We start from the raw sequence: 24,116 nt of genomic DNA, 5'->3' as shown, positions 1-24,116 counted from the left end.
CACGTAACTGTTGATTGAAATAACTTTTAAAGTTACAGTGATAATCACAAAAAGTCACGATTTTTAGATTCCTCCCCCATTATGGCAATTCTGATAGAATAATTGCATTTGATATGGAATGGTGATCTTTAATGCTGACCTTCAAATAACTGATGGTTGAATATGCGTAATATAATTGCACAAACTCCTTGAAGTTGCTAAAGTAAGTATAGTGTTACCAGCCGAGAGCTAAACCAAAATGCTTTGTGTGGCTTTAAAAAAGAGACTAACCATGAAGCCATTAGAATTCTCTCTTAAAAATAACAGATAAGAGAAAATTGATTCTTATTCTTCAGTTTTCTTACTGGTACTATGAGGACAAGACAAGTTCTCTAAAAGGGCACATATATATACAACTCATATATATATATAACTCATAAATCATCTGGAAGTCTTTTAATACATCAGGGTGTTTATATATATATGTATACACACACATGTACATATATGCATATGTGTGTATGTATATGTACACACACACACATATGTATTCATTGTGTTTGATGTTTTCCGGAGCTTAAAGAGCAGTGCAATCTCAGCGTAGAGGGGAGACCTGTAATGTTTAATACAAATTAACCAAACGTAATTGCTAGGAAGTGTCCTCATGCTAAACTGGCATCAGTCAGCATAACAGTGTATCATGTGTAGTTAATCATAGGTAGAAAATGCTAAAACAGTGAAGAAAATCTCTTCCTTAAGCATTTTATTATCTGGAGGCCTAAGTGAACATAAAGTGATGCAGGGTAATAGCATAAAGCATCATTATCATGTTGTTATATTCAGGCTTAAGTGACACTGAAGAGGCTGAATGTGTCCAATAAGAAATTCATATTATTAAATTTGATAAGTTTTAAAATAATCACCATATTATTCATCATCTAACACTTAATCTTTTATTTCATGAAATGAAAAAAACCCAGTCTGTTACAGAATGGTTCACACAAATAAAAAAACCCTCCTTCTAGCATCATTATGAGAGAAAGAGAAGTCTGGGTCTGTGATCCAGATGGAAGGCACTGCAATGAAGTTTTCCCTTTGGCTGGCAGTGTGCTTGAGATCCACTTTTTTTTCAGCCTATAACCTTGCTAAATCCTCAGCACAGGTGTACGCTGTGCTTAGAATGAAACAGTGCACCTGGGCAAAAAGTGTGTGATATCATGAAAACTTCATTAGCCATTTCTGTCTCAGCCTCTGTGGAGCTGGACTGTGCTAGTACTCAACCCTAGATACATAAGAATAATTTCAAATTAGGAACTGGTGAATTGGTTTGTTATTGCATTTTCTTGGTCTGTGCCAGATGAACGTGAAATATATAAACCGTAATTTTCTATCAGGCTTGCTACTTGTGTAAAATGAGAAGTACTGATGATGTATGATGATTTATATCTTACTTCTACTTCAAAAACATGTTTAATCACATCAGTGTCTTAAATGGATGAGCATCTTTCCATAACTTATACATCTGGCGTATTAATTTTAAGTGAATGTTGCAATACTCTGCTATCTTAATCCAGGAAATTCATTATCCAACATCTGTTTAAGAAGTCAGCTTGCAATATCACTGGTGACAATGAGTTTCCATAGTTTTCACTGGAGTAATATATTGTATTTTCCATATCGGCACTCACGGCTGAACAGTAAACAAGTCAAATCATGGAGCTATACAATAACGAAAGAAGAGGAACTACAAAGTTTTGCAGATAATTAAGCTATTGTATCAGATTTCAGCATTGAAAGATAAAACCATTTTCATTACAGGAGAGAAAAGGATCTAACATTTCTCATAGGTTACTGTGAAAATCAGGTTCTAGCACTGGATTTACTTTTGTCCTAGTTATACTAGCCTACAGGCTCAGATCGTTGATGTTATACTTAGATAGCAAGCTACTTGTTGAATTTTATACAGAAAACGTTGCACATGTTTCTTCTGTTCTAGTTTTACACCCCAAAGTTTTCCTGTAAAGCAGGTTTATAACCCTTAATTGCTATAGAACAACTCCATTCCAAATTAATAAACTCACAAAATATTTGGCAGTACAGAGGATCAATAAACACATATATATATCAACTGTCAGAGTATAAATATTTGCAGTTATAATACATATCACTTGGGGAATAAAAAAACAAAATCCATGGATTTTATTCCCAGGAAACAAATTGCATAATCCAGTGCTGAATATTTTTACTGTCTGATGTTTAAATATAAATGTATTCATGAAGCGTGTGAGTTCACTTACGCTTTCTTAGATTTTGTATGCCATGGTACAGAATTGGTCAAGTATGCTACTGCAGCATAATTAAAAGCCTGTAAAAAGTAAAAGGTGAAACTAAGTTTCCCTTTAAAATCTTGCCTTTAACTGCTGACAGACAAGCTTGTCTGTGCAAATGTTTCTCTGAGTGTCAGTGATGTAAGCCAAATACCACTTTCAAAAAATTCTTATGCTCATAATATGATTCATCAACATTTCTACATTTTGAAGTGGCCCTTTGAATTGAAAAAAAAAGCTTCAGAGAGACTTTTTCTTATGTTGGTATAGTTTAAGTAACCAGAAAGAAATCCTACAGTAAGTCAAAAAGTTTTATACTTCATTAACCTATGATTGTATATAAAAACAGTTAGGAAAAGAAAATGTGTACCACGTTGGAAAAAGCAAATGCATTTTCAGAGCAATGAACACTAGTTCCTTGCAAAATCTGTTTTTGTGAATACAAGATCGAGTACAAATATGGGCACACACAACTGGCACATAGAATTAGCAGACTTACAACTCTGTGCAAATGCAGTTTTTTATGTTTCCAATCTTTTGTAGATGCACAACATGCTTTGAAAACATGGCTGTAAATGCATGCTGTCCTAACAAAATACAATGTGGAGATAAACTCTAGCTAGTCTTAGCTGGGCATATTCTACTGTGATGATCTGAAACTTGCATGGCAAGAAAATCAGACCTAAAAGAAACAGAACTGCTATGAAGATTAAATTACATCTTCAAGGAGGTGGGTGGGATGGTGTGAATAAGAATTAATTTACATTTGCAGGAGATTGTCATGACAGTTGAACAGATCCTTTTTCAAAATGACTTCATTTCACGCCCACATTCTGGGACTCTTTAATTCAGCATAAGAAATGAGTCATTCAGCTGCAGAGTTTTATATGGGTTACTAGTATGAACCTGAAACTTGTTTTTAACCTGCCAAATAATTTATAACATAGGGTTTCCTTTCACAGAATCATAGAGTGGTTGAGGTTGGAAGGGACCTCCAGAGGTCACCTGGTCCAACACCCCTGCTCAAGTAGGGCCACCTAGAGGCAGTTGCCCAAGACCGTGTCCAGATGGCTTTTGAATACCTCCAAGGATGGAGATTCTACAGCCTTTCTGGGCAACCTGTGCCAGTGCTCAGTCATCCTCACAGAAAAAAATGTATTTGCATGTTCATATTGAATTTCATGTGTTTTAATTTGCACCTATTTCCTCTTGTCCTGTCAGTGGGCTCTACTCAGAAGAGTCTGTCTCCCTCTTCTTCATTGCCTCCAGATATTTATGCATATTGATAAGATGAGCCTGAATCTTCTCTTATGCGGGCTGAACAAACACAACTCTCATAGCCTCACCTCATATGAAAGATGCTCCAGTCCCTTAGTCATCTCAGTGGCCCTATGAGGGACTCACTCCAGTAACTGGACACAGTACCCCAGATGTGGCCTTGCCAGTGTTGAGTAGACAGGAATAATCACCTCCCTTGACCTGCTGTCAATGCTCTTCCTAATGCAGCCCAAGATACCATTGCCCCAAGGGCACATTGCTGGTACTTGGTCACCCTGTTGTTCACCAGAATCCTAACATCCTTTTCTGCAAAGCTTCAGAGAACTGATTTCAGGCCAGTGAGCCACCAGCATGTACTGGTGCCTGGAGTTATTTCTCCCCATGTGTAGGACTTTGCACTTCTTGTTTAACTTCGTGAGATTCCCCTTTGCCCGTTTCTCCAGCATATCAAGGTCCTTCTGAATGGTGGCACAACCCTCTGGTGTATCAGCCGCCACTCCCAGTTTTGTATCAACTGCAAACTTGCTGAGGGAGTGCTCTGTCCTATCATCCAGGTCACAAATAGAGATGTTGAACAGTATTGGACCCAGCACCGACCCCTGGAGTACATCACTAGTGACCAGCCTCCAGCTGAACTTTGGGCCACTGATCACAACCCTGGGCCCAGTCATCCAGAGAGTTTTTAGTCCACCTCATCGTCCTCTAATCTAACCTGTACTTTGTCAGCTTGTCTATGATGATGTTGTGGGACATGTTGTCAAAGACTTTACTAACATCGAGGTAGTCAACATTCACAGTTCTCCCCTCATCCAGCAAGCCATTCTTTTCATTGTAGAAGGCAAAGACAATGTCCAAACATGATTTCCCCTTTGTAAGTCCATGCTGACAACTCCCAGTCTTGTCCTTCATGTGTTAGGAAATGTTTTCCAGGGGAATTTTCTCCATCACCTTCCCAGGGACGGGGGTGAGGCTGAGCAGCCTATAGCTCTCCAGATCTTTCTTCTTGCCCGTTTTGAAAACAGGAGTGATACTTGCTGTCTTCCAGACTTCAAGAACCTCTGCCAATTGCCATGACCCTTCAAGGATATTTGAGAGTGGCCTCACAATGCCATCAGTCTGTTCCCTCAGCACTCATGGGTGCAGCCTGTCAGGCCCCATGGACTTATGTATGTCCAGTTTGTTTAAGTGCTCCCTAACCAGGTCCTCTTCCACTGAGGGAGAGTATTCCTTGTTACAGACTTTCCCTGTGTTCTCAGGGGCCTGGGTTTCCTAAAGACAGGTGAGACACCTATTCATGCTATAGGAAGGTCCCTATTCATGCTACAGAATATGGTTTAGATACTGCTCTCAGTATTGCCCTAGCCTCACATGTGTGTGAGCAGTTCTCTCCCCAGCAGAGATTTGTGGGACATGTCAAGAACTGGGAACTGCAGAAGTATCCACAGTTGGATGGTGCACAGGTCTTCAGAGCATCAAGAAGTAATATGATGGGAAAAAATTCTGTGTCCTTATGGTCTGTTTTAGTTATAGAAGTGTGTTTACTTAATGGATTAGTTTAATAAATGGACTGTAGGTGGAAAGGGACTGATTCTGACTACAAATGTAACAACAGTCAGTCCCAGACTGAGGAACTAAGATAGCATTTGATACCCAGTAATAATATCCAGTGGATATGTCAATGCTAATTTTGTGACTTTTCATAGTCACATCTTTTTTCTCTACTTCAAACAACGGCATGTTCTGTTTCTTTGAAGACTTTGTCCATTCATCAAGACAGATCCTGTCCTGTTAATTGTCAAGTAAGTACCCACAGAAAGTAATAAATCATGGAAAAATGACTTCTTGAATCAGGTAGTCGGTTCATCTTGATCAAAGCACTAGAAGCCTAACAAAAACAGAGTAGGTTCAAGCTGAAGAATTATGATTTCCATCTTTAGCCTTTCTTCCAAGCTGTAGGTGGAGTTGCAAGTGCTGGCCTTAAACAGAGTGCTTTTCCACAGTGATGGTTGTGTTCCCAGCCAAAATCTTATTCCTATTTTTGACCCTTGAAAATACAAGTTCATCTGCTGATACCTCTCTAAAAATTATTTTCTACTTACAAATACTCATAGGTGCTTGAGAACCTGGTGTCTTGGGTATTATTTTTTTGTAACCTGTGGAAATTCTGTTTTCCAAATCTTCAGATATGTGGCCCTGATGGGAAAAAAAGGGTTAGTAGGAGTTAGCTAGGAAGAAACAAATGTTTTTCCAAAAGCAGAAACCAAAATTATAGTTAAATAACAGTTGATTCTAGTAAAGTAAGGAAAAGGAAAGATCCTCTCTTCCAAGATCCAGAAATTTAGGAAATCTTAGCCACCAAAACTTTTCTGGATTTGAATCAGGATTGATTCTTGTTCCTCTACTAGATTTCTCTGATACTGCAGCCTCTTGCAAAATAAGAACCAGAACATGCAGTAAGATATTGGGAAAAAAAAAAATAAAAGAGAAAGGATGAAGGTGAGTTTTTCTAGTGCACTACTGCAAAAACCTGAAGGATTTTCTGGTTGGAAGCTCTCAAAGAATAGTTTCTCCTAACTGTGAATTATGTTTGGGGAAATAGAAAATTCAGAAATTACAAGAAGCAAAGAGACCCAATAGAATACAGAATAAGTCATGCTTCAGTCTTTAACCAGTCCCTTAGCTCCCCTCAGGTGTTTCAGTTTAAAAAACCAAAGAGAAAAAAGGCAACATTTTCAAATAATGTGTCAGCTGTATAAAACTGAGTTGATGGTGCATTGCATTGCTTCTGTAGCACATACAGCCTTTTCCTTCATTCTGGATATTTTAAGTTGGTGCTGGGAAATGGCCCTAGAGTGGTGAAGGAAAGATTGCTTTGCCAATAGGACAAAACCTTGAGAAATTTGAAGTGTTCCTGGTTTATGCAGTGCACCTGGCAGTGCTTGAAAAGCTACTGGGTAGACTTCTATGGTGTATCTTTAATTTCTGTGTATCTAGGTTTATGCTTAAATGTTTAACAAGAACTGATATATTTGCAAATACTTTCCGAGACACTTAATCTCTGCCAGTCTGCAATGAACCCAAATGAAGGCAATCGATGAGGTGTAATTTTCACTTAAAAGAAGAACTGGTGCACTCCCCAGACAGCTGCAGAAATGTGGTACTTGTAAGGCTCTGCTTATATTAAGAAAGGCTTGTTTAGAGGATTCCCAGTATTGAAAAAAATATGTGATAGGCTCGGTAAGAGAGGAAAACTAATTTATTGGTCAGTAATACGTATTGTAATATTTCAAAAAGATTCTTCCAACAGCGTGCTCAGCCTACTCTTGCTTCAAAACCGTTTTCATAAGGATACGGATAACAGTCCTTTACCAGTTTGGAGTCAGTATATACTCAAGAGCACAAATGACATTCAAGGGGAGCGGTTTATTACAGCGGAGTCCAGAGTCTCCAGAGAAAAGGTAGAACCACCTGAAAGTAAATAAATTAATTATAGGTTTGCTTTTGTTTTGCTCCTGTTCTTTATACAGAAGGAAGCACAGGATTGGGTTGGGCTTGCTTTTGGGGTTCTTGAGACTGAGGAATCCTGGCACACAGTTCGCCAAACATTTCAAAATAAAAATCAATTTACAGTCACCCAGCTGGCATGCACATGGCGATTGTGGCTGTCCAGCGAGCATATTTGGGAAGTTAGTTGCAAACTCCTCTTTTAGCAGAGACCAGAAAATGGATGCTCAAAGGAAGGAGTGTAGGCAAGAAGAGGTGTCTGATATCTGTCTTCTCATTTTCATCATGTGCAGAGAATTGAAGCTAATGGTTTAGCTGCTGCTGAACAGGTCTACAGGAGCAGACTTGAGAGCAGTTAAAATTTTCCAGTTTGTGTACCCTGAAATCACCAAGTTGAGTGATGAAAAAATCTGGGGTTTTAACAGCAATATCAGGTATGATAGTTCTCAGAGTGCTTCAGTGAGGCTCTGGGATGACAGCAGGAAAGCCTGTACTTGAAAATTTCAGGGTAAGACAGAAATGTTCAACCCAAGTTATTTATAGGAGGTTTTAGGAGTCCGGGAGCATCATGAGACTTTTACTCAATCCACTTAGCCCGAGTGGTGGTGAGTGTAAATAACAGTGCAAGTTGGTCAGGCCTGCCTGGGAGAGAGCTGGAACAGAGAATTCAATCTTATAAACCCCAGGGCTGGAGGGCTTATTCAATAAAATAATCTACCTTTGCTGCTAAGTAGGATTAGTTGCAGTCACCAGAAGCTGAGAGTACTCAGCACCTTGAGGTGTGATGAAGTTGCATGTGTTTGCCTTGGCCTGCTATGCTGAATTTAAATGCATAATGATACATTGATATCCAGTACCTATCCAGTTTTGGCATTAAAATGAATGTCAGACATTGACAATTTAATTACATTTTAAATTTAATATAATTTAATTTATATTTTAATTAATATATTTCAGTTTTAATTAAATACATTTCAGTTAAAATAATTGATCATTTGAATTATGAAAAAAAGAAATAAACTATTCTCAGTGAGTGCCATTTATGGCACTCTTTCCTTCAACAAAAACAACAGTGATGAAGTTACTGTTATGTCTTTAGTGTCCACTCATATTTTCTATGATGAGGTGAATTATTATACTGAAAGACGAGTTATTTAGTTGTCCTAAACTTGATAAATTTAATTAAATTTAGGACATTTTACTTGAATGGAATGGGATGGAAAAGCAGAAGGAATGTCTATCATGGATTTCCATGCTTCTAAAATCAATAATGCAGAACTGGTTTGATTACGGTTAAATAATAGCTTGGAACTAATGGGTTCACAATCACTTGTATTCAGTTCCAAATACTTAAGATGTAAGCCTATATAATTTTTTAGTAATGCAAGGTGACAGCTATTTATTCCATTCATGTCAAGAGAGCTCACCATAGGTTTTCTCGCAGCACAGAAGACAGGTGAGGAACCAATAGTCAGTGCATCATTCAGCTAATAATTTTGTGTTCAAAGCTCAGGCTTATTAGCACTGTCTATTATTTTTAGATAATAATGAAGTTATATTTTTAATTATATGACTAAAACCCCTGTATCTCCACAATTTGCCACCTGCCCCAGCTTTTTGTCACAGAAGAGCACTGAAATCAGTGGGATCTTTTTTCTTAGTCAAGAATATAGGGCTGATTTTAAACCCCAATCATGATTCTTGAGGAAAATCAGGGGTGGGATTTGAGACCATCAGGGTTTGTCCTAACAGCCAGCAAGGCTCGTGGGTGCCTGGGCTTTGTGGGGTTTCTATGTGTGGGGTAACTGCCCCGAAGTCCTGAGCACGGGTGGAGTCGGTGGCTCTCACACGTGGGCTCTGAATCGACGTATGGCATTTGTGCTGAATGGGAAATCTGCTTGGCAAATTCAACTTACGTGGCGCTTGGCTAGCAACTGCTGGGACACTCTTTCCAGGTGGCATTAACGAGTCCAGTTTTAAGGTGGCATTGAGCTCAGCAGAGTACTTCAGTGCATATGAGTCGTGCTCACTCACGTGTTAAAACACCTCCTCAATCTGACCTTGTATGCCTAGGATTTAAAAAAAAAATTAAAAAACCACTCTCTCAAGTCTCATTTCCTAATTATTCAACTTTATTTTCACTATTCCAATTCAGACTGCAAATTAAAGAAAGGAGATTTATGGCCAGGATAATGTTAGCCCTATTACTAATTAATAATATCCCCTTAGGAGCCGGTCTACAATATATGCTGTATTTTAAATACCTATACTTGTTTTCATACAAATTTAATAAACAATTACAGAATCTTTTTACTTTAGCTATTTAGGAAAGACTGAAGAATTAGTTCTAATATAAAAAAGCAATTAACGTTTGGCTTGGAAAAAGTTCTACGAGATTCCCTTCACCCAGTTCTCACATGTGCGTTATCTGCTATAACATAAGAAAAAGAAAGTAGTATTTCATCGCTGTGAATAAAAAAGAAAGTAACTTAATAATTCCTTTTTTTGTGACTTTCTGACTCATAACACAGAATTAAATTTGATAAGGTTTTTCTTTGATGAAGGACCAGATTAATAGCTTCAAAGAGACCTAGACATCTCGATACGATTCAGTGATGGGCATTCATAATAAGCAGGGAGAACCACCATACATGCAGTTAGATGCCATTATTTAAATACTATAAAAAAATTAATGTAAAAAATGTTTGAAAGTGCAGAACTGTATGCATTGCAGTAGTTAAGAAACTAGGTAGGGTCACTTTTTTAAAATACTTTAAAATACTTATAAATCTTTTCAAAATAGTTTGATATGTCTGTAAAAGTGTAACAATGTGAAGTGGAAAGAAACTGAACGTGTGTTTTCCAAGCCCATTTTACCTCCTTCCTCTATTTTCCCCTTTCAGTGCCACATATAATTGCTGATTCTGTTGCTTGGAAATGATGGAAAAGTGTTGAAATTTGTTTCTTTTATTACGGGAAATATGTTCAGATATTAGGAAATTGGAGTTTAATCTTCAATGGTAAGATTATCATTGTGAAACTCTTTAAAAGTTTAGTTAAAATTCTATCATGTTGTGTTTCTATAAACATAAAGCAATTCCTAAGAAAATACAGTGGTGGTCTCTCGAGTCAGAAATTAAGTTGAAAAAGTTAATATGCTAATGAATCTAGAATTATCTAGGGAACATGATAGTTAAGTCTGACTTTTTTTATCCCATTTGCATCTCTCCAGTATGCCTGAGTTTTTCCTCTTGAGAATACAGTTTTCTCCTGTGTCCAATGCGTATCATTAAGATTACCTAATGCAGGAATATACTGCATTTGGAGCAACACTTCAGTGTATGCAGAAGCTGCCATGAGATGCAGAATCTGCCATGAGATACAGAAGCTCATTTACTAAATGGAATATCTTGCTATAAATGCATCTGCTTAAAAGCTGTTTTTCTGCTTCCGTGTGCTGTTTATAAATAGATTTTTTACCTGTAAGTTTTCTGGCACCATTCCACAGGACAGCCTACATCTCTCCCTTGGCTACACTGCCACTCCTTGGGTTAATACTTGTGCTTGATCTGGATCTTCAGTTGCTTCTGTTCAGATGTTCTCAGTGACAGGGTCCTTCAGCTGTGGAGCTTATTTCACTTTTCCCCTCGAGCCTAGATTGTTTGTATTTGACCTAATGCTAGTCTTCTTGTGCAGCCACCTGGGGAGGGATTGGTTAGATGCACCAGTTGTGAAGCAATGGAAGAATCTAAAAGATATTGAGAGGCAGAACTTTTTGCTACCTGGTAATAAGCGGGAATTAGCCAATACTCTTAAAAAAAAATTAAAAAGCAGTGGTAATTGTGTTAAAGTACTTGAAACCTTCTTTAATGCATGCTGCAGAGCAGAAAAGGAGACATTATAAATAGAGATGCCATATCTCCTAGTGGATAATCTTATTTACAAGGGTTTATGCAATAACAAAATAAAATATATTCAAATTAAATAATAACAAATATAGAACTGATAACATTTTAATCATATTATATATTAAATTGTTGAGCTTGACACTCTGGCAATATTTTCAGCTGTATCTGGCTGCATTAATTGCAGCACTTTCTCAGTTTTATACACTTCATTCCTAATCTTTCATACACCGTGTACTTTAAAAAGAGTGGAGAGACACTTGGGAATGAGTATATCTGTACTTGGTATATGGTCTAAGCTTTTTTTTTGTGAATGATTTTCTACCTCCTGTTACTGTTTGTCATCTCCTTAATCATCTTTCCTTTTGTCTCACATCTTGCTCTGAAAAGACAAAACCTACAATATCTTATACCTGATGCATACTTGCCTAATGGAATCATTAAATCAGCTTTTTTAAACTTACATACTTGAGAAAGTACTTTTTGCTAATTTATTGAGCTTGCTGTTTATTTGGTTTTTCCAATGGCATGATTTCAACTATTCTTATTTGATATATTTCTTCCCTTTCATTTCAATTTTTTTTAATTTATTGCTATATTTACACGCTTTCTCACTTAAAGTTTAGCGTAAACTTCAGAAAGTTGAGTCTAAATTATTTTAATATTTTTAGTTTCTGCGACAGTTCAGATGGTGACCCCGAGATTCAATAGCAGCACCTTTTCACTGTCTTTTCCTCATGCTTATTGAATTTAGCATGGAGAGCAGGGGTCCTCGCATACCTTCTTGTTCTCCTTTGTTTGTCCTCTGTATCATTACACTGGCTACCCATAAATCTCTCAGTACTGAAACTAATTCAGATTATAGCAGTTTGAACCAAGCAGTTTTAAAATATCTTTGATCCCAGCAGTGAAAATTGCAGTTGTATTTTTACGGTGCTGTTATAGACCATCTTCCCAGCATGTTTTGTTTTATTTTTTTCCTTAGTATGCAAGAAAATCTTGGCTCTGGGGAGGATGTGCTATGCTGTTTAGTTTGGAATAGTCAGATTTCTGGGTAGAAGGAGTGCACGAGTAATACAGAGAATGCCGAGGCACTGCTGCCTCCCCAAAGCCAAGCCCTGATGGTGGCCTGAAGTTCCTGGAAGGAGTTTCCATGCTTGCTGCTACGACTGACGAAGGAAGGAGAGTCTTCATCCTTTTCCTTCACCCCAGCGTTGCCCCAACCTGTGCCACCAGTTTCTTCTCCGCCATGCCACCGTGCCAGGCAATGACGGCTGCGGAGCCGTCAGGAGAGGAGGCCATGCTGCTCCAGAGTACCAGCCACACGGGTGGTCTTGTTTACCCTGAGCCTACAGAAACCTACCTCGACACAGGCGGTGGCTAAACTGGATGATCAAAGAGAGATTGAGAGTCCCTGAAGGGATCCACGTGCAGGATCTAGACCAGAACCCAGGTTAGTCTGGAGAAATCCTTATTCTGGAAAAACAGAGGACTGAACAGACGGGCCGTGCTACCATCCCCACAGCTCTTCTGCCGAGGGACAGTGCTGCTGTGGTAAACCACCCTTCTGCCAGCTCCTGCTCCCAGGACGTTACAGCTGGGTCTGCACTGGCTGAATTTAAGACATTCTCAATCTATCTCCTGACTTAGAATCAGACCACAGCTACTAATAATAGATTTCAGTATGAGTCGCATTATTAAGAACAATTCTGCTCTGTGTTTGTAGTAGACTTAGCGCTTGCCAAGACAGTCCTTACTCCAAGGACAGCTCATGTTACCTTAACCCTATACTGCAATAAGTCAAAAAAATACTAATGTTGCTTTAGAAACTAATACCTGTGTCATGTATCAAGTTCAGTCCCAAAGTACTATGTGCAACCAACTTGTACAGATTGTCACTTAACGAAATTACCTAAAATGATTCAGAAACCATAAAAGAAAGGACACTCAACAAACCCGCAGTAAGATATTTTCTTGCCCGGACTTCCCCCATCCTTCATTGCTCTTTCCAGCCTCCTCAGGTCGAGCAGCACCCTTTGTTTACTGTGCCACATGGGACTGAGAGAGCGTAGCTGTAGCCACACTAAACAAGAGCGAACGTGTCTGAATTTTGCTGGCTGCTGTTGCCATCCCTGTTATCCTTGACAAGGGCTACAAACCTACAGCAGTGAGTTAGCAGGAGGCAATACGGGTCCCACCTGGCATAGCTGGGGAAAAAGAAGATGCATAGGTGCTATGAATAGCTTGTTATTCCTGTTGGCTTTAGTGTAGACTACAGAAGACAGTTACTCCAGACTTAAGTGCAATTAGTGATCTCATTAGTAGTGGAGATCCAACAAACAGCTGAGGAAGAGCAGTGGCAGTCCTACTGCTCTCCCTGCCTCCTTTGAAGCAACTGGGTATTCCCAGAGGAAAACCAGCTGTATCCCATCCCTTCCTTCCTACGCGCCAGTGTAAGCATCCGGTGTGAACCCGTAATGATTTGTTTAGGAGTAGGTGGCTACACCACCCTTCCTGCAGGCTGCTATATGCCCTCTGTTCATATTACCAATTCCCTTACATATCCCCTTCAAATGACAGCTGTAAATAAGCACAAGTCTCTGGCAGCCAGGATTCACTCAGAATTAAATTCAGGAATAGGGAGCTGTCAGCTAACGGACTTCTGTGGCATCGTAGCTGTCATTTGAATGAATCACAGACCACAGTACCCATTTTCACCCCTCTGTGAGCAAGAGGGGTGGAACACATTGGGGCAAATAGCTGAAATTTAATATAGGTTTCTGCAAGTTTTTCAAACATCATGCACCCATCTTCAGTGTGGTTGTTTTGTGTGGCCTACACCATTTCCATGTAAACTGGAATAATCTTCTATTGAAAGCTCTCTTTAGTATGAAAAAAATAATAAATTGATTATACAATTAGGTGAGGCTTATTTTGCTCTGTTCTAGCAAAGACTAAAATATCTGGGTCGAAGTCTCACAGCAGTTTCTTATGCACAACTTACACTCTGGGATTGGCAGCTTCTCTTCAGATGCCGAGGAGCAAGACATTCCCCCTCCCTTCCACACTGCTTGTAGAGTGCGCTGCCCCATGCTGATGATGCCAGGCAGATTTAATTGTGCATGCTCAAAGAGAAAAATGACATCCACGCTTGGGTTAGTGCTCTCTGTGGCAAGCTGACAAATCCCCCAGCTGTCAACTAACCTCAAAGGCAAGTGTACGTGGCTCCAGCTTATGCCTGCTTGCATTCTGCCCATAGGCATTTATAAGTTGAAAGTCATATTGGCTGCCACACATTCAGACTGCTACTGAGAGAAAGGTATGGTCTATTTTATGTGTTTCTATCTCTAAGGGTGACCCACACAATTAAGGTTTATTTTTCAGACAGACTATAAGCAGGTAAAGACAGCAATTTTTTGCATATGTGGCAAGTGAAAGGGCATAATGTTTATGGCTATGGAGCTGGCTAAGTTGCTGATTGCTTAGAGAAAATCGTTTCTTCCTTGGGCTCAGATGGATTATATTTATATTTTTATGTATTTATTGGGGTTACTGGCTGCCAGAGAACTGCATGCACACAAAACAGCCTGACGTAAGTGCCAATATATATCGGCAAATGCAAAGAGGCATGTGTTGCTAATGCAATGTTGGAGTCATGGAGGAGGACTTCTGGCAGAAGCAATTGTCACTTGTGGTGCACTGCAGGCTGTCCATCTAAACCTATCATTACCTGGCACCTATGCTCTACTGAAATAATCAGACCAATCTGCGAATGGGCAAAAAGCCATCTTAACAGATGGCTTTGACTGTAGGTAACCAGGAAACTACACATATACATTAAACATGGATTCAGAGACCATGGGTCTTATCTAGGAACATCAAAACAGCTGTCAGTTTTGAGCTCCTCGGTATACCACTGAGAACATATGGCATACCCATCAGACACCCACACAGGGTGGGCTGGAGCCAGCTCCCACGGTTCTGATGAACTTTGTAGGAATTGCTTGGTTGGGCATGGTCTCAGCTACAGATGAATCTCGTGTTTTGCAGTGAACTTTGAATTTGCATTAGAAAGACAAAGAATGAAGTTTGAGGATGCAGTTGCATCCACCTAATTTGCATGCCCAGCTGAGGCACTGTCTCCCACAGAATTGAGGTGATGGAGAGGGCTATGCAACCTACCTGGCGCAATTGTCTAAGTTTCCTAAGTAGACAGTGAGAGAGAAAGGCTTTAGATACGTGCAGGGAAAAGTCCGATATGGACTCCGATTGGAGTCTGAGAACAGGATCTTAGAATATAAAGAAATAACAGGAAATGCCAAATATCTCTGTTGATAACAGGATTTAGTTGACCAAGGTCTTCTGGTATTGAGCATCCAGTGCTATTCTTTTTTGTAACAGGCTGATACTAAAGCACTCAGCTAGAAAGTGGGAATTCCTGGGTTCTTCGCCTCTTCAGTATAGTAAACTACAGGTCCCGATCCCCTGAGTCCAGATCAGTGGTTCTCACCATGCTTTGAAGCTGAATCCTAACACAGCTCACTCTCCTGAGCCCACAGTGAACACAAAGAAGCAGCGACTCCAGGGAGGTTCTCACTACCAGTTATTTTCACAGGCCTAGTGCTTCCCTGTATGCACAAGGGAGCATGAGGGCAATGTCTCTTTTAGTGTCCAAAATTAGTATGTATCTAAAAGCAAACAAACAAAAAAGGGCCATATTCACATCACCTAGCTCCACCGAAAATTCACTGGGACTTCTCTGTCTTACTGGCTCGCTGTGGGTTTCCTGAAGCATGTACTCAATGGAAAATTTAGGCTAACTGGAATTTCAGTTGCCTGAAAATAGCCCCAAGGCAGCAACATCAGGATTTAGGGGAGATACTCTAGCTTCAGTGAATCTGTGCAAATACGCAGAGCCCTGGAGCTCTTTTACTAATGCTGGGAGCGGGGCAGGATGCCAACGTGCCACAGGAGTCCGAGTCCGTCTCCCGTTTCCTGTCTGCTACCTGATTGCGGGAAGAGAGGGTGGCAGGATGGGGCATACGTACGCCTGTGAATGTGGTGCTCTCTGTTGGCAACACAGAGCTTCGGAGCGTATTACGTGCCTGAGAGAGGAAGAGTGTTGCGTAGTGCAGGCAGGGCAGACTGCGATTTCCAGGACCATAGGACCTCTGCAGAGCCCAGCTGTAAATTTGAGTTATGGATGCCTCGGGACCTTTGGGAAGCATTTTAAGAGTTATAGAGAAAATAACCACAAGAAAAGCATTTCTTTCTCTGGCTACTTTTTCACTCAGTTAAAATCAAGGAATTTGATGACTTAAACGCAAGGTGTTAATATGTAGTTGTTTGTCTGTGGAATTAACATACCTGTAAATCTGTCCTAGTAGTAGCAACACTTCATGGAGTCTGCTCTTCACACAATACATGGCTAGCTTAACTGTGTAAGGAGTGTGTGTGTGCTATAAAATGCCAGCTGTATAAAGGAACAAGTGACCCCTATTCATGCTTTAAAATAGTCAATGTGAAGAATTGTTATTATCATTTTAGGTTTGACTTGCATAACTCTGTATTCTTAAGGTAGTTTGCGTTTAACCTAAATTACCGTCCCCTTAACTATGGAGGTAGAATGAAATTCAGCTGTCACAGGTAAGAGTAATGTTATTTATTAATAGTGAAATCATTCATACACATGGAAAGAACTTAAACATGTGAAGTGCGTCAGGACAGGAGATCGTGGTCCTTAAGAGATTGATTTATCCTTGACTTCTATGAGCCTTTGTTATGCTAATGATATATTCCCAAAAATCCGTTGCATCTGTTTATGCCTTACCCTTTGATTTCTTTATTAACTCTCCTCCCTTGCTGCTACATGTTCTTGTTAATTCAGATCAGGTTTTGCAGCTTGCGTCATACTTTGCTATTTTTTACCAAAATGGTTTCATGAATTCTCTAGCTTACGTGCTTTCCCCTCTTTGCTGTGCCTTTCTGCCGCTGACGCCGGAAGGGCCTCTGGGTGAGCGGCCACCAGTCAGACTCTGGTACTAATGGGTTTCCTTTGTTCCCAGAGCAGTCAAGGCAACTGACCTGATTAATAATTCCCAACCCTCATTAATAAACATAATTTTGGTAATTTGGGGTAAACGAGTTCATGTACTCTAGAATACGGAATGTTTTATCTAAATATGTAATCTGTTTTTTAGGCACTTAGGTAGATATTACGATTTACGGTGGCGCTGGGTGCTACTGACTTTGCTAAGGTTGTAAATCCTAGGTATTTCTAAAGTCAAGATGCTTGTTTAGGTGAATAGTCGTAGGCATGGGTGGTTAGCTCACCTCCCATGGTCATTTGCAAACGTTGACCACCGTGGTATGAGTAGATGGCACCCTTAGTATCATCAGTAAATGGAAAAGCTGTTTATAGGTAATAATGTCTTTAAGGATACAAACAAGAGCAAAGCATACAAGTTAATGTAGATTATCAGGTGTAAGAATAGCTATAAGACTATTGGAGAGCTATAAGAAAAGCCGAGCAACACAGAACATTTTTCATGAGGTTATTTTAATACGAGGAGGGGTTTTTTTTTCTGAAACACAATATACTCCTGCAGTGTGTAGCTACTTCATTATACTTTCTTCAGTACAGGTATGTCTTGCAACATCTTGTACTCTCTCTTGGGACTAGATATATATGAAACATCAGCAGCATAATTTTGCTCATGTGGTACGCTCTGAACTCAGCTACAATTAAATATTCAGCAGGATACTCTGTCTCTAGCTAGAATCATGTAGCAGTTATGAAAGATTAATTCAGTGTTATGTTTCTGTTTAATGAAGGAGTCGAAGTGAGCATTTCCATTGAAAATTTCAGATTTTGGGTATAGAAATTATGATCTTCATTATGCTTTTTAAAGGGCACATAAGATAAATGATCTATATAGAGTTATAATTTTTTATAGAAATCTTTCTCTTTCAGGATACCCATACGAGCATCTTAATTACAGTCCTCCTTGTAATTTGTTGTCTTTACCTTGCCACTTCAAAATATATTTTACATATTTTTTAACTGGAGATGCAGTAATTAACCTGTAGAAAAACTAAGGGCATTGCATATGGAATGGTGCAGATTTGCAGATCTTGCTATATATTATGAATTTAATTTGGCTTTTCTGCTTCATCAATAGTAAAGTTTTAAAAGATATGTGTATCTGAGGAAGGAATAGTAGCTTTGAGGCAGTTACTGGTAGAATTAATTTATACTGCAGTGTTCCAAAGGAAAGAGATTCAGCAACACAGAAAGTTCCAGTTTCTGTCCCTTGCAGGTCCTTTCTCTTTTTTTTTTTTTCTTTTCCCCCACATCTTTCTCTTACAAACTTTACTTGCATTATTAATGAAATTCAGTCCCAGCACTGGTGTGGAATCTGAAGCATAAACTCAATCAGCAAGTTTGAAGTCCTAATCCTTGTAAAGCCAGTGTGAATAACAGAGGGTATTAAGCAAGGCACAGTACCTGTTCAACAGTTGCTGTAAATGTGGCCTCATTGATTCTGTGTTTTTTCCTCTGTGTTTTAAAGAGCACATTGATTTAGGAAGATGTCTTTGGCTTATTATCATTAATGTTAGAATGATAGAAAAATGTGCAAAAATGACCTTATTGCTCTCTACAACTACCTGAAAGGGGGTGGTGGCAAGGTGGGTGTTATCTGTTCTCCCGAGTAACTAGCAATAGGACAAGAGGAAATGGCCTCAAGTTGCACAAGGGGAGGTTTAGACTAGATATTAGGAAAAATTTCTTTACCGAGAGAGTGGTCAGGCATTGTTAACAGGCTGTCCGGGGAGGTGGTGGAGTCACCATCACTGGAAGTGTTCAAAAAACGAGTGGACATGGCACTTCAGGACATGGTTTAGTGGACATGGTGGTGTTGGGTTGATCATTGGACTTGATGATCTTAAAGGTCTTTTCTAACTTTAATGATTCTGTGATTCTTTGAAAAAGATTTGGGGATTGGTGTGAATTGAAAGTCACTATCTGGTTTATTAGTGAATTAGGGATTTGGTTTTAATTATGATTCTGCTGCAAATATCACACACTATATTGTATAAATGGGGTTGTTGCTTGAATTTCATTAATAGATTTTACTCCAGCTGCACTTCCTAGGTATTTAGAAGGGAAATCGTGACCAGGTCTACACTCTCTTAGAACACAACAGGATCAGCATCATATCTTTAAACAGCTTTCCTGGACCTCCTCAGGAAGGAGAAGGAACGAGCAAGGCCCCAGTTCCATCTCACTATTTGCTTGGTCTTTAACTTGGCTAAAAAGAGGTGTCACCTGTAATGTGTCCTGGACGGTCAACCACCCGAGAAGCAGCCAGCGCCGTAGCATTTTCAGACCCTTGTATGACAGTCCATGGCAGTTGCCTGTGGAAGGATGGAAGGACTGAAGGGCTGAAATTCAATAATCCTTTCTGTTTTGAAACACTAATTAGTTGTCGCATAGTTCTGCTGCCAGCAAGCTGGTTACTGCAGCGGGCTCTTATTACCGTGATCAGCAGGCAAAGAGCTGAATACAAAAAAGAAGGAAGCTAAAGAGAAAGGAACTTCTGACTGAGGCAAAGGTTGCAAAATAAGTAAAAATGGCCCACTATTATGTATTTTGTATCAGTAAGAAAAGGAAGTTCATCTGATGTTCTGTTTACTGAGCCAGCAGAAGCTTGCAGTGCTAGAGTTGGTACCCTGCAGTCTTAGAATGAGACTATTTTATACCATTTAGCAATTTTTTGTTACAAATTTTTGTAACAAATTAATAAAGTAAACATAGTTTTGTTACTTACAAGTCCTAAAACGAGAGCTCTTTTCAGAAGCTTAGTGGATATATAGAATAACTGAAGGCTGCATTCAATGATGCTAATTGGTATTGGATTAAATCATCCAATCAAATGACTTCAGTGTAAAGTGGGTTTTGTGTTTTAAGTGCATGAAGATAGCCAGGGATGTCTGCCAAAAAAGTATAAAATATTTATAAAATGCATTTTTTGATCAAATTTCAAGCTGTTTGAGGTTGGTACCTTTTGTATGTGAAAGTCCATTTGTGTCTTCTATACAGATATGTTCTTGGTGTCTGTTTTGTGTTTATGCCTTCTGTGCCTTGTGTGGGTTTTTTTGTGTGTACATGTTCTTTATGGCCACCTTAACTACCCATGTAAATTTGTCTGTTCGCATATTATAGGTAGATGTCCACTCCCACTGTATGGTTTTTCAGCATGCAGGTGATAATGCAGAGCAATTCACCCAAATACCATCCATTTAATTTCTGGTTTGGGTGGTTTGGAAGCTCAGACAAAATACAAAGTTTCAGCAGGTTTCACCTTTTGCATTTCAGGATTACAATGATGAAATTCGCCAGGAGCAGCTGAGAGAACTGTCGTACTTGAACGGTTCTGAGGACTCAGCACGTGGACGGGGCATTCGAGGAAGAGGGATCCGTGTGCCACCTGCAGCTCCTTCAAGGTGTGGTAACCTCAGCTATCATGCTAATAGCTTTAGAAAGTGTAAACAGTGGTAACACAAACATAACTTAAAAAAAATAAAGAGAATCACATACACATCATGGTCAGCAAAGCAAAGTGTTTTTCTTCAGATAACTTGTGTGCTCTATGTTGTGCCAGGTTCTCTGATCTACAGTTCACAGGCTACAGTGGGTGGTATACAAGAATTAAACAACAAATCAGAGCAGATTATGAAGCCAGCGAAAGAATATTTCTAGGAAAGAATATTGTTATGCCAGCACAGAATTGGTATGGTCAGTAGCATAAAATCATTGGTCAAAAAAATAGTATAGTCAAAGAAGGCTACATAGTCTGGATGGAACTTTATTTACCAAATAATTTTTTTTTTGTATGCATAACATCTATAATATATATATTGCACTATATATTATTTGTTGTATAGGTTATCAGTTTTATATGAATTCCATTGGCATAATCTAAAAACATTGGTGTACGAATGTTTCCTGAATTCTAAGTATTTTTTCATATATAGGTAACAGATAGCTCTGCTTGTTCATAAGGCCAGTGCATAATCTTAATACATTCTTTCAGACTCATTTTTCACTGTGAACACTTAAGAAATTCGTTGCCTCAGGCATCTAAGTTACCTAGCTACTTCTAGACATCCATAGAGATCATTTCAGGATGGGTCCTAAGAAATTCATTTTTGTTTTGGAGGAAATAGTATATGGAGGCACCATATCCTACCACCATGTAGCAACAACAGAGGAATTGTTCTTTGGTAATTGAACTGGTTGATCTTGCCTATGACATTTTTTTTTTTCCCCTGAGAGTGTCTATCACATTTTCCCTCAATTCTTCTTGAATGGAATTTTTTATCGGTAGTATGATGCGCATAAATAGGTTTTTTTACACTTGCCATTCAACCATCTTCCAGTCAAACTCCATCTGGGATCAGAAAACAGTCTTCCTTACACCTAAGATCTCTGAAGGGCTTGACTTAACAATGATGTTCAGAACATCACTGCAACAGACTGGCAGTTTTAAATTAGGTTCAAAATGTAATCAGTGGAGTGCTGGCCCCCACTTCCTGCAAAATACATGAATGATTGGATCAGTTGCACAAATACAGAATCTTGGATTCTTTCCCTATTTACCAGTCAGAAATCCCAGGAGAATATTTCAAAAAAACTGCAACTGAAGTATTTTAAGTGAAATATTTATGCTAATAATTTCTGCTAGTAGCATAATTATATTTATGGTGGAGCAGTTGATACGCTTGAGGGAAGGGATGCCATCCAGAGGAACCTTGACAGTCTTGAGAAGTGGATCCTTGTGAACCACATGAAGTTGGACAAAGCCAAGTGCAAAGTCCTGCTCCTGGGTAATCACCAGTGCAGCACAGACTGGGTGATGAAGGGATTGAAAGCAGTCCTGCAGAGGGTGATTTGGGGATAGTGGTAGATGAAAAGCTGGACATCAGCCAGCAATGTGCGCTTGCAGCCCGGAAGGCCAACCATATAGTGGGCTGCATAACAAGAAGCGTGGCCAGCAGGTCAAGGGAGGTGATTCTGCCCCTCTACTGTGCTCTGGTGAGACCCCACCTGGAGTCCTGCGTCGAGATCTGGATCCCTCAGCACAGAAAAGACATGGACCTGTTGGAGTGAGTCCAGAGGAGGGCCACCAAAATTACCAGAGGGATGGAACACCTCTCCTGTGAGGACAGGCTGGGGGAGTTGGGGTTGTTCAGCCTGGAGAAGAGAAGGCTCCAGGGAGACCTTTTTGCAGCCTTCCAGTCCTTAAAGGGGGCTTATAACAAAGATGGGAGCAGACTTCGTAGCAGGGTCTGTTGTGATAGGACAAGGGGTAGTGGTTTTAAACTAAAAGAGGGGAGATTTAGAATAGATAGAAGGAAGAAATTTTTCACAATGAGGGTTGTGGAGCACTGGCGCAGGTTGCCCAGAGAGATGGTAGATGCCCCATCTCTGGAAACATTCAAGGTCAGGTTGGATGGGGCTCTGAGCAACCTGGTCCAGTTGAAGATGTCCCTGCTCATTGCAGGTGGGTTGGACTAGATGACTTTTAAAGTTCCATTCCAACTCAAAGATACTATAATTCTATCATCTCTGAAGGTCCCTTCCAACCCAAACCATTCTGTAATTCTGTGATTCTAAAAATGGCCGCTGAAACTTGTAATAAAGTAGTGAACATCACAAGCTAGTGCTACGGGTTTGGTTGTCTCAGTCGGGAACAAGCCACAGCTCATACTGCTGCAGGACACCCAATTTCCATTCCCAGCTCTGGATCTGGGTGTCACACGTGGTTATATCCAGCACTCAGTCTTCAGGAAAGGCAGCACTCTCAGGAGCATACTGCTCTGAAACAAAACTCACAGATTGCTTCCCTGCTATATTCCCCTTCTAATTTGTCATATCGTAGAGTTACAAGAACCTCTTTTTAAGCAGTAACAGCTTCTTCTAACTTACCAATTAGTACAGCAAGGTGGATATCATGTAATAAACAGGAGGATGCTAAACCTCTCTGTGCTTGTCTGTGTGTGCTGTTCTATTTGCACAGTGGGGGAAAGTTGAATCCCGTGCCACCCTTCCCTTGTGCTGAACTAAATTAGACAGGAAAAAAAAGTCTTACTCTCCTTTTATACTCGTGTTCTACTTTGCCTCGCAAGTTTTTGCCATCCTGCATTGTCTTCTGCCATTCAGTTTCTCCTTCTCACCCACCAATAAACAGGAGAATCAGAATGATGACTGCTCTTGTAAAATAGTTTGAGGGCATCAGAAAAAGTTCCTCGCTTTCTTCACCCTCTAGATTTACTTTGGAGTAACTCTGCAACTCAGTGAATTACAATGATCCAGAATTTCATTGGTACAGGCAACAAGAGGGTCAGGTGTAAAAGGTTTAAAAATAATGCCTTTCCATAATACGAGTTCTGCCTGAGATACTGCCCAAAAGTGCTTGACGTTGTAGCTGCCAAAACCCCAGAGTTACACAATACTTTAAATAGCAGTAAAAATGTAAAAGCCTTCAAAATGCAGTAGCACTTGCACGTCCTCCCTCGCCGTACACGCCAAAGTGATCGCTTCTTTTTGCTCCCCGCAGGGGACGTGGGGGTGCAATTCCTCCGCCCCCACCCGGACGAGGCGCCCAAGCACCCAGAGGAGCGCCGGTCACCCGCGGAGCCCTCCCCGTCCCCCCAGTGGCGAGGGGCGTCCCCACCCCTCGAGCGAGGGGTGCCCCGGCTGTCCCGGGCTACAGACCACCCCCGCCACCTGCACACGAGGCCTATGAAGAATATGTGAGTACCCGCATGCATTCGTAACACCCGTGAGCCAAACTGGGTGGTGAACCTCAAGTACCGCTGAGTTGGGAGAGTCCATGCCGCTAATTCCTCTGTCTCTACTGCTTAGCCCCTGAATTACAGCCTGGGTGATGCAGTGCGCCCGCAGACCTGTCTTCTGGGTGATGCGGGTTCGCAGCATTGTTCACACCTTAGCTTTGGATATGAGAAGGTTGTGCTGGGTAGCGTGTCACGAAAGAGCAAGACAGATATTCTAAAGATTATATTATAACTAAAAGTCAGTCGTTGCTGCAGGCAAGTT

At 40.1% G+C, this 24,116-nt stretch overlaps 1 protein-coding gene across 1 annotated transcript in view; it reads left to right on the top strand.

The window, feature by feature from the left end:
• The window catches only part of KHDRBS2 (KH RNA binding domain containing, signal transduction associated 2), a gene marked incomplete at both ends in the record, with an annotated part of 384,824 nt that overhangs the window by 241,815 nt on the left and 118,893 nt on the right, over positions 1–24,116 (top strand). The window contains 2 exons of the mRNA XM_081998222.1: positions 20,373–20,500; positions 23,617–23,812. Of these exons, the coding sequence (XP_081854348.1) occupies positions 20,373–20,500; positions 23,617–23,812 (324 nt within the window). The remainder of the gene's footprint in view (positions 1–20,372; positions 20,501–23,616; positions 23,813–24,116) is intronic.

Source organism: Phaethon aethereus (assembly GCF_964289735.1).
Source record: "Phaethon aethereus genome assembly, chromosome: 3".
In the NCBI taxonomy this organism is placed as follows: domain Eukaryota; kingdom Metazoa; phylum Chordata; class Aves; order Phaethontiformes; family Phaethontidae; genus Phaethon; species Phaethon aethereus.
This window is presented reverse-complemented; position numbering and strand designations above follow the sequence as displayed.